The 11,932-nt window shown below is 37.5% G+C and overlaps 1 protein-coding gene across 1 annotated transcript in view; it reads right to left on the bottom strand.

The window, feature by feature from the left end:
• Positions 1-11,932, bottom strand: part of Pde4d (phosphodiesterase 4D) — a 1,527,171-nt gene that overhangs the window by 953,935 nt on the left and 561,304 nt on the right. The window contains exon 3 of the mRNA XM_004623069.2: positions 9,147-9,376. Within this exon, the coding sequence (XP_004623126.1) occupies positions 9,147-9,376 (230 nt within the window). The remainder of the gene's footprint in view (positions 1-9,146; positions 9,377-11,932) is intronic.

Raw genomic sequence — 11,932 nt, 5'->3', positions numbered from 1 at the left:
AAAAAGGATAAATCTGAGGCTTTTATTAGTAAATGGATACCTATTAGGGGCTATATTCTTAAATGAAATTAAATTCTTTATGTGTTGTAACTTCTACATAGCTGTGTGTGTGTGTGTGTGTGTGTGTGTGTGATATCCAGCATTTAGTCAGAATATTTTAGGAATTTCGCTATGGTAAAAGTCAGAATACCTTGTGATAAAGTGTATCTGGAAATGAGGACAAAGTTCTCATCTTCCTCTATCTTAGAGCCCTCAATTTCAGTGTAAATAATGAACAAAATCCACCATCAGATGTGTTGCAAAAAATACTGTCAAATATCTGAAACAAAGGGCATCTTTATTGAATTCCACAAATTTGGAATGTCTAAAAACACCTGACAATCTTCACCCTTTCCAGTAAATTCCCTAATAAATCAGAAAAACATGCATGGCATATGGTGCCTAAATTATAAATTGTTGGAAAGAATTACAACTAATCAGCTAAGATTTTCACAGAACAGGATTAATTTAACACAAGAGGGCATGCATTTTTCTCAAAGTACCTTTTCTACGAGTAGTTTTTCCAAGAGCTGTTTTTCCCTTGATTTTCACTTTTTATTTTTGAGACAGGAGTATTGCCAGGTGGCCTCAGCTGGCCCTCAACCTGTGATCCTCTCTCCTCTGCGTCTCCAACTAGCTGGAATTGCTGGCATATGCCTCAGTGTCCAGTCCATGGCCCTGGCATAGTGTTCCACAGCCTATGTCCCTGCAGGGGTAAGTTTGATAACTCCATGCTTTCTTGAACTTTAGTTAAAGCACATCTTTATTGTTTTGGGCTTCTCCAAATGATGCAGTTGGAGAGTTCTTAAACTGATGAACTACATTTGAATTAGTACATATATTTGTTAGCACATAATAAATATTCCGCAAAAATTATTTTGCTTATATTTTTCATAAACTATTATAAGGTGGAAAGCATAGCTTTTAAAGAATATTAATCTCCCCATAGAAACATCAGTGATTCCTAGTTTCACATAAGTATGGTCACTCAGGGTAGTGTTTGTGGCAAAGAAGAATTATTCTATGATGGAAACAATTAAGAGAAAGTGCTTTGGGCCAGCCAAATAGCTCAGCAGATTAAAGCACCTGCAAGGAAGCACAAGGGCCAGGAGTTCTATGCCCAGGCCTGCTGTGCCAGCCCTGGCCCCGAGGTACACCGAGATGGCAATTGAGACTGGCGTGGTGGCGCGTGCCTGTAATCCCAGGTCTTGGGAGGCTGTAAACAGGCGGATCACTATGGGTCCAATCTAGTAGTGAGACTGTGAACACCCTCTATATCCTTCCCTAAGACACAAAACAAAACAAAACAAAACAAAACAAAAAAAGAAAGTGCTTTTCTCAGTTCTGCCCTGTCTTTGACATATTATTGTGCCCTGTCACTTTTGATTATAAAATAAGCATTTCCCTGCAGTGCCTGTTAGAAACTGTGAAACTCCCAGCTAATCCATAGTACTAAAACAACTCGAATTGGCATAAGGAAGTTTTGAAATTGAATACCGGATGCTTGGATGTGGTTAATGCATAAATCATCACTATCTTTAGTGTTGATAGGAATAAGAAAACTTTGATTTATCAAATGACTTTGTCCAGTGGTACAAGGTATTAGATGAATATGGATAAAGTATGGTAGTACTGTGGGCTCCTTGGTACTATGGAGAAGCAAAGGAGGCCACAGAATGAGAAGGAATTAAGGCCTAAAAAAGAAATTATGTTTGGTACATATCTAATTATTTTGCACATTGAAGATACAGCAGATAATGTAAAACCTACGGAGATTCTACAATGTGTGAGGAAAGACAGTACTTTTTTATAGCTTATTCTAAATAAAAATTGCTATTCATTTTGGAAATAAAATGCTGTTTATCAACATAAAACAGAGCAAAATGAAGGTCTCAATGACTGTTAGAGTCTCATCTTAATCTCTGAAAACATAAATTCTAAAATAGGGCTAAATTTATTTAGATCAGAGTCAGTGATTTAAAATAAAATGCCCATGTTTTGTTTCTTGAGAAATTTAAAGAAACAGTATGGCAACAAATTGTGCCTCAATGAATCAAAGACAAGAGAATCAATTTTCTTTTTTTTTTTTTTTTGCGTGTATCTTCAATATTATAGGGAGTATTGTTCCTTGATTGCTTCACAGTGATTATCTTTAAGCCCACATCTACCCTACGAACATTGTTTCTCAGAAGTTTTTCATAATCACAACTACAAGTTTGATTTTCAATCTTAGAAAGCTTTGCTTAGCAGGATATAGGTTTTTTTAATATAATTCTCAGTAACAACTTATCATATATATCTCCTAAAACTTGAGTACACATCCTCTATGATGATACCGACTCCCTACCGAGACTGAAATACAACCTTGGAGCTCCATAAATCCTTATAACCACAAGGTCTCAAATATGAAATCCCGACTATTACTACCTCTTCAAGCAAAAAAGAACAAATTGGAAGTATCAGATATGTCTGGCTTTCTTCCTTGTATTTTCTGTTTGCGTTTCAATTCAGTGACAAAATACTGTGCGTTGTGCTATGTTTTCTGTTCACTCGCGTGTACTGTTTGTACTCAAGAAGACGGAGAGATGAGTGGTTGATTGGAGAATCTAATATCTGCCTAGCATCTGGGCCCAGCCCTGCTGTGCCTGGTCCACAGCTCAAGGGAATGCTTCTGGGGCCCTTACACAATGAAGCTATAGATGGCTAAGTAATCTTTCCCCTCTGTTGAGTAGTTGATTCAATCCCCAAGAGTGATCGTTTCTTCCTTCGAATTCATTTCTTTTTTTTATAGCACAAAGGGATATAAATGCACCCAGTGTATCTCACCAGACAGGTAATAGGATGCCAGTGATGAGAAAGTGCTTGTAATATCCTCCACCCACACAGATCCCTGAATACACATCCATCCAGAGCTGTGTCATCCTGTCACAAGGGAACAACTTTCCACCTGGCTCTCCTTTCATTAGAGCTGATGCATAGCGGGAGTGACTTAGTCCACCCTGCTTCCTTGTCCTCTGTGTTACCTCTCTTGTGTGGGGACTGACTGTCATCTCTGTGGCAAGCAAATGTCCCCCTAGAGGACCTGAGACTGCATGGGTCATTCAGAAAACAAAAGAGCCCACATTAGGGCCAGCAGAAGCTCCCGATTCTTTCTGGGGATTCTGGGCAGGAAATAATCTGAAGCCAGCAAACATTTATTTTGGAAGTAACGGAGACCTCTATGGTCATTTCAGACATCACTGGACAGCACACAAAAGCAGGACACATGCCAAGATAGAGATAAAGACTGTGACACGAACGTCCCAAGTTCATCCTAAGCATGACTTTCTGCATCGGGAACACATTTCTGGCTCATTCCTGTGTCTGCTAGAGTATCCACTGCCACCCCATGAGGGTTTCTTCGGGGATGCTTGAAGCCAGTTACAAAAGAAACAAGGAATATCGACCACAAACATTATTTGTTCCAGTATCTTCCCAACATAAATGTAGTCGTACCTCCTGCTGCTACTGTATATTAAGCACTTAGGATGTAACCAAAGCAGCACTAAATATTTTTACTTTTATGCCAACCCCATGAGGCAGACACCCTCATCAGTCCTACTTGTACAATGGGAAGTGAGGGACGCTTATGTAGATTTCCAAAGTGACTTAACGAGCCCTTAGGGCGGCAAGACTCACCGCATCTGCCTGAGCGCCACTCTCGAGCATGTACTGCTGCACCAGCAGTCACCTGCACCAACACTGGGAAGTCTCATTCCTCAGTGCTTCATGGTCTATCCTTTTCATGCCTGGATCCAATAATCAAAGGATCAACTATCTTCTGTCTCTCTCTCTCTGCTTGCACATGTCTCTCTCTTCCTTTTTGCTGTTTTCCCGCGTTATTTGCCTCTCCTTCCACTTAATTCCATTGCTTTATGGTATCTCTAATTCTTATTATCCAAATTATTTCATAGTGACATTTTTCTCCTTCATTGTGTACACACACACACACACACCATACAATTCACAGAACTTAGCATTACCACCATATTAAAAATAGTCAGATGCAAGTTGCTGTCTAGCAGAAAAGATTTACTTTATAGTACATATATTATGTACTCTATGTCTAGAACACAGTCTTGTACGCATTCCTATGCCTAGCATATGGAATGAGTTAAACCACATTAAGAGATCATCATACATTCAACAGACTAGGCAAAAGTTTCCAACGATGGTGAGAAGATAGAAAATCTAACTTCCATACATTGCTAATAGGACAGTAAAACAGTACCTAGCTTTGAAAAGTTGTTGGGCAAAAAAAAAAAAAAAAAAGAAAAAAAGCCTGTGACTCAGGAGCTATGTTCCTAGGAATATACCCTAGAGAAAAGAGAAATTAGTACATTCATGAAAAGGTTTATATAAGCAATATGCAACAACTTTATTCATAGTATCTCCAAACTAGAAGAAATTCCAGTGTACCTTAGTCAAAAGGACAACATGAGTAAATAAGGTATGGTACAATGGAATATTACAGAATATTGTACTATATAAAAGAAGCAAACTAAAAGGCATGCACTCCTAAATGGATAAATATTTCAAAGTTGGTGATAGAAGCAGGAAGTAAAGGACAGAACAATATATAATGTCCATCTATTTCTTCTGTTATGTCGTTAGGTCTGTGTTACCTGAGTAGACCAGCTTGCTCTGTCATATATCAGGCAGTGAGCCTAGAGATTGTTCTACCCTGGTAGAAGGCCATGTTACAGTCCTGGCAGTAACCATCTATACAGATGGTCTTATACCATCTAGATAATGTCCAAAACAATGTTCATTTAGTTTTAAATAAATGGTGTTATTGGGGAAAAGCATGGGGAAATATGACATTTTTTATTATTTTTTTGCCAAATTTTTAACATTTCAAGCCATCGGTTACTCTTTCTCCCACATCAAGAAGAATTAATAAATTCCCAAGAAGCATGAATGATCTTACCCTATATGGAAAACTAATGAATGAATGAATTCAAGATTCTCAGCATCCCAGGTCTTAACAATTCTCTATTATGCCCCTCTAAATTTTTTAAAGATTGCTGAATCACAACAAATACAACTTAATGGCTTAGGCATATAAACAGAAAACCTGTTAAAACATAAACATTTGAAAACATTCACATTGTTTAGAAATGATTCAAAGTACACTCATGGAAGTATTAGTAATTAAAAGCCCTGTTGAACATAGTCTCCTGAACAAGGTAATTCATGGGGAAGCTAGTAGCTGTCATCTGTAATACTCATTGTTGCAAACCAAAATTGCTTTCAGGCACCATTACTCCCAGGACCGTAACATGGCCTTCTACCAGGGGTAGAACAGTCTCTAGGCTCATTGCCTGATATATGACAGAGCAAGCTAGTCCACTCAGATAAAACAGACCTAACTTGACATAACAGAAGAAATAGCAAATGCTATGATGTGAAAAAAGAAAGGGAAATAAATGAAATTGTATCAAAAGGCCCCTTTACCATAAGAGCTGCAATTGCTAATGTCTCACTATAGATTGACAATGGGACATAGGGGCACACGCACCTTTATTAATGGAACTGGGCCATGGTTAGCCTAACTGAAGTATAAATTTCCCGCCAGCCCTTTCTAGTAAAGGTGAAAGAATCTGCTTTCTCTGTAAATTGAAATGGCTAGAAAATACAACCTCTACTTTTCTTCAAAATTCATTCAAGAAAATTACACTCTTGAAATTCATATGAATCAATATTTGTCATAAATTAGTTTCCACTCCTAATGTAAGAAAAGTTACGCTAATACATCCTCAGACTTTGTTTCCTGTTGTTGGGCATTCTTGTCTATGATTTCTCTTGGCTGCTTTTTAACAAAAAAGGTACCCTTGTGTCATCTTCACAAAAGACAAAATAATTTTCATAATACTAAATAAAGGTGTAAAATAACAATATTTCTTACAGTTAGTCCTTAAATTCTTGCTTCAGAGAAATATAAATTTTGAAATAATGGATGATAGAATTCTTTTTTTTTTTTTTTTGACGGAACTGGGGATTGAACTCAGGCCCTTGTGCTTGCCAGGCAAGCGCTTATTCTACTGAGTCATGTCCCCAGGCCTGGATGATAGAATTGTGAATTATGTAGTTCCTTGACACCTGGAGATTTTGTTTTAACAGTATATTCAAATGTAGATAAGCATATCCATTACCTGAGATTTTATTTACACATATGATCACACTACACAGAGACATTATGAAATAAAACATGGCATCCTTTCCTTTTGAAAGCACATGATCTTGACATGAGAAATCATATTTAGTTTCCAAACTTTAATCAACTATATAGAGATTTAAAATTATTTATTTAAATTTGCTATGATAACTTCTTTCTCAAATGTGAAGATGAAGCAGGTGTGCAGAAAAAGAGTGCATTAAGCCTCTGACTGGTGAATTTTTAAAAGGCCTTCAGGAAGACTGGTCCTGCAGGCTTCTAGGAGCTCAGATTTCAGAAGGGTCATTGCCACTACAAATGGTCAGAGCGTCTCACTGTGCCTAAATTGTTTGTACAAACAATATGGTTCATACTGAATTATTGCTTTCCTCCTGGAAGTCTAGAATTTAGGTCTGTGCTAAGTGGAAGGTACTTCAGTGACAAGCTCCTCAGAAAAACTCTAGGCATTGAGTTCTTAGGAGATTTCCCTCATAGAAGTTACCACCATGAAAACATATCATATGTGTTCTTACAAGTCATTCCTGGAGGAATTAAACACATTCCATTTTATTCCATTTGAAAAGAGACCCTTGGAAACTTGGGCTTGGTTTCCACTAGATTTTGCCTATTTGCTTTTTTCCCTTTACTGATTTTGCTTTGGATGTAATTAGAAAAATCACAGTCCTGAAATCAGTACGGGTTGAGTTCTGAGAGCTCTCTTGCAGATTGTTGAACCTCATGGTGTTTGCGTAATATGCTATACAGCTAAATAACTCCATACAGTGTCAAGCACTCATAGGTGAAATGCTCACTGGATTAGGGGTGCATCACAGACAACGTGCGGTGTAGAAGGAAGGGTCTGGCTGGAAGAGGCAGATCAATGGAATGGGGGCTGGAAAGGTTTGCGCTCTTCCCTTTGCTTCCTGGCTTCCCAGAAGACAGTGGCTTTCCTCTGTTAGAGCCTTCTGTTATTTCTTCCAGCCTTGAAGCCAGCCAGCTATGACCTAAAAGCATGAGCCAAAATCAACCACTCCTCGTTTAAACTAGGGGTGATGGGTAGTGTGTTTCAACAATGAGGAAAGTTACTAGGACACCAGGGAAACTTGACATATGTAGTTGCGATTCCTGCCCTCAACAGAGAACAGCAGTCACGTTGATTCCAAAGACCAAGAAAGTCACTTTACGGGAACAATAACTTTCCAAGAATGATCAGGTCAAGTTGACATATGAAATTCCTACCTACCTTAGTATGAAGCTAATAAGATATAGTATATTCTTTTAAATATTGCACATTCTTTTTAAAATTTATTATTTTATTTTTACAGTATATATTTTATTAGTTTATATGCATTTTGCACAATACTGAGCCTTCTGGCATTTTCATAGATGCAGACAACATAGTTTGAGCATATTGCTGCCCCTTTCATCTCTGACCATATTTTTCCTGATTCACTTCCTCTTGTCTAGTAGCATCCCTTCTACTTTCATTTCATCTTTTCCACCTAGATTCTATATATTAGGGAAGACGTGTGACAGTTCACTTTCTGCATCTAGCTCATTTCCCTTAGTATGATCTCCAGTTCCATCCATGTCCCTGTACATGACATAATTTTATTTGTCATTATTACGGACTCCTCCATATGTACACATACCATATATACTTTATCTATTAATCCACTAATGCATACCCAGGCTGATTTTATACCTTAGCGTCTATGAAAGGTACCTCAATAAAAATGGCTATTCAATATGTCTCTAGTACACTGACTTTAATTCCTTCAGATATACACCAAATATGTATTTTTAAATGAATTATGTATATAAAAACATATTTATTCTTTCCATTATTTTAAGGTGAGAATTTATTACTTTTTTATGTACTTACTAGTTATTTCCTCAGACCTATTAATAATGTGGGACATCTAGATTAGTCAGTAATAACTGAAAGCGGCTAAATTCATTGTCTTAAAGTGAATTTACTGGCCACATTTCTGTTGAGCGCAACTTTTCTGACAACTTTTAGTGAAATAAAAAGGCATCTTTCCCTAGAAATACCTTTTACTTAGCAGAGCATGAAAAAGAGCCACATCTGTTCCTGGAAGTCTTAGAAACGTTCAAGAGTCGGCCCATTTATTGTCCCTGGCTTCACCTCCTTTCCTTCCTGTGCTGTTCAGAAATGCAGCTGGACAAAAGAACAAACACCGGGTGTGACAGTTTTCTAAATTTATTCCACAACTGTTATCTGGGGATACTGCAACTAGAGAGTGAAAACTTCATTATTAAATACCGAGGAAACCGTTTAGAAAGTCTACTCTGTAATGTAGGAAGTTACATGATGGAGGTATCACTTGGATGGATAGTTTTATCAATATAAGCACTAAACAAAACGCCATGTGTTGAGAACTGAAACAATATTTTGGTAAGCACCATTTCAAATTGGCAAAGGACAAGTAACTAGGCTCATTAATAAAACCGCATATTTCTGTTGATCTTAAGTAAAGTATAATATATTCTTGATCCCAAATCAATAAACATAACCCACTTTTTCCACATATGTAGGGCTACATGATAATTGGGCCATTAGTTTTCATGTGAGCATTTTTCTAATAAATTACATATGGTAAACATTAATCTTCCAGGCATGATTCCATTTTCCTTGGTGCTTCCTTGTATTCACCAATACATTTTTAGTGCTTTCTTATTAAACAATGTAGCCAAAGTTTCTCATCTTCCATAGCTAATATTACCTGAGAAAAATCAAGTTTTGCATCTCTTCTATTTTTTTGACCTATAAGGACAATTGTCCTGCCGCTTAAATCTAGCAAGCAGTTACTGAAACTCAAAAGACCACAGGAAACAATCATCACATATGATCATATAAAATGGGGCAATGTCCCCCGAGGGCACTCACCCACTGGAGTCTGCAGAGGTGATAGCTATCAGTGGCAGAATCTTCAGTGGGAGGCTGGTTGGTCGTGGAATGTTCTCTGATTCACTTTTCAAGTCAGCTTGTTCCAGTTGTCTGAAGGCAAGAGGAGGAAGCTGAATATTGCGGCATGAAAGTCTTCGGACAAGGTAGGGCTCCATTCCTCGGAAAGGGTCTTCCTCTTCATTGTTAGAATGTAGGGTTTCCTCAGAAGCCTAGTCCAATAAAGTAAAAGTTTAGAAAATTATCATTATGTAACAGTATATCTCCCACTGGGGAAGAAATGAAGTGAGACATACATATAAAAAATGCCAACTACGGACAACATGAACAGAACAGTAGGTGGCGAAAAGAGCAGAATTCGTGCCTGAAATCTTGATACATTTTACAAGCAGGTTATTTGCCAATATATTTGGTTGAGCTTGGTTGTAGCCGCTGAATGGCATTCCCAATAATCCTAGAATTTATGAACTTTGTGCATGCGTTCTACAAAATTAAATGAAATGCTAGTTTTTTCTATTTCCTATTAAATAAATTGCAAGACATAATTTTATTATTTATCTTGATATATTCATACATCAGAATATGTGCATTTCTTACAAATACATAGATGACTATGAAAAGAGAAAAAGAAAATTAGTTCTAGTTTTTCTTTACACTTAGGACAATATTTATAATATGTTTCAATATTTTGCTAATATTCTCTTGCCAATGGTTGTATGTCTTTGTGAGAGGATATTTTTAGGAGTTATGAAAAGAAAATCTTAGAACCCAGTAGAGTAAGCCATGCCTGAATTTTGCAAATTTGATCTAAATTAGTCACTTGAAAAGGCAAATCAATTCTACAATAAAGTAGAAATTCTAATATTTTGATGGCTGAGAAAACTACATCATTACATAAGAAATATTTTAAGTGGTTGGAAAGTCAGCTCCATTAGTATTTATCATATTCAATATGGAGACTTTATATGTATTTAGTGCAAGATCTACAGAGTCTCATTACGTATGTCAGGCTCATACATTCTCCTCTTTTCAGCTCCCCTAGCTCTGGGTTTACAGGCAGGTGCCACCACATCCAGTTTCATTCGCTGTCCCAGCATGCCCCAGGGATGGGGCTGGCACAGCAGGCCAGTGGTCGAACCCCAGACGCTGCACTCTGCTTAAGCAAGTGCTTTAGTCCACTGAGCTATCTGGTTGGCACTCAATATGGAGACTTTAAAATCATCAAATGTATTAGGTACCAAGCTCCAAAGACTTTTTTCTTCCTTTTTTCATGTTCTTTTTTTTAATCTTTTTTTTCCCCAGTGCTAGGCATTGAACACATAGCCTCCCGAATGATGGGCAATCAGTGTAGCGCTGAGCTACATTCCCCAGCTTTTCTCAAATTCTCAGAAAGCATCTTGATCTCATGCCGAGGTTGACCCTAAATTCACCATCCTATCTCTCAGCCTTGCATAACTGGGATTATAGCTTTTTGAGTCACACTCAGCCGAGGGCTAGGGGCTTGAGCCCTGACATTACCACTTTTCTTAGAATATTCCTAGAATGTTGTTTAAACTTTCTTAGTGGTCCACTCTTAAAAATACCACGACTATTTACCCAGAGGAATTACAGGAGACCATGCATGTGACATGCATAACTGACTGCCTACAATGTGATAAGCAGCTCTAGAGGGCAGTTTCCTTTTCTTCTGAGTGACAAAGATGAAGAAACCCAAGGAGAGAAAGTCTTTTCCCCAAAACTAGTGTGTGGGTTATAAGTTAAACCCAAATAAACTTTGATTCACCCAGACCTAGTTTACAACTTTTATTGCACTTCTCATTATACTACTATTTTTGAGCAATTAGGTTCGCTAAAATTGAGGCAATTTTCTCTGAAAATTGAGATAATAATATTTACCTCCTATGATCATGTTTAGATCAGGTACAAGGCATCAGCAGCACCAATATCTGCCATAGAGTTTGTATTCACTGCCCAAATAGCAGCTATTACTATTAGAATACAGGCTACCTCCCTTTTCTTTCTGTAGTGCTCTGTTGCCTTTGATGCTTGTTCTCCTCGCTTTCCAAATAGAAAATGTTCATCTTCCTTGTATTTTGAAAGCACGAAAGAACATACGATGGTGGACTCAATGCTGCCCTGCCTTGTGTTGGCTAACTCTATGAGCAAATAGGGTAACAGAAGGATGCTCAAAGCTAAAGACAACATCTGAAGTTGGAAATATTCTTTTACTTTAAGCCTTGGATCTAAAAACCTAGATTTTTCACATCTGTGCTGAAGAATCTACTTGCTTTATACAACAACATAAGAAAAACATTAACAATGGTAATATTCATTGAGTACTTATTAAGTGGTGCTGTCACATACGTGTTCTCTTCTTTAATTTGTATTAACTCCAGTTATTTTTCTCATGTTGCTTATAGTATTTATTTATTTATTTATTTATTTATTTGGTACCAGGGATCGAACTCAGGACCTTGTTGCTGCTAGGCAGACACTTAAGCCCCTGAGCTATATTCCAGGCCCTCCGTGTTACTAATAAAGAAGCAGAGACCTATAAAATAGCATCACTGCATAACAAGTAGATGATGGACCATCACTGTTTACCTACAGCATTTTTATTTTAGAATTAAGAGTCATGTGTCCAGGTAAACACCATAGTCCCAAGAAAACTAGGGTGGGTACCAAAGCAAGGATCCAACTCAAATCTTTCTTAATGAAAGCAGAAGCTAACAAATACTTCCTTATAGTTATAGACCCTTAGCAGGATA

This window comes from Octodon degus, unplaced genomic scaffold (assembly GCF_000260255.1).
Source record: "Octodon degus isolate 3935 unplaced genomic scaffold, OctDeg1.0 scaffold00001, whole genome shotgun sequence".
NCBI classification, from domain to species: Eukaryota; Metazoa; Chordata; class Mammalia; order Rodentia; family Octodontidae; genus Octodon; species Octodon degus.
Note: the sequence above shows the minus strand (reverse complement) of the source record. Positions and strands in the feature narration are given on the sequence as shown.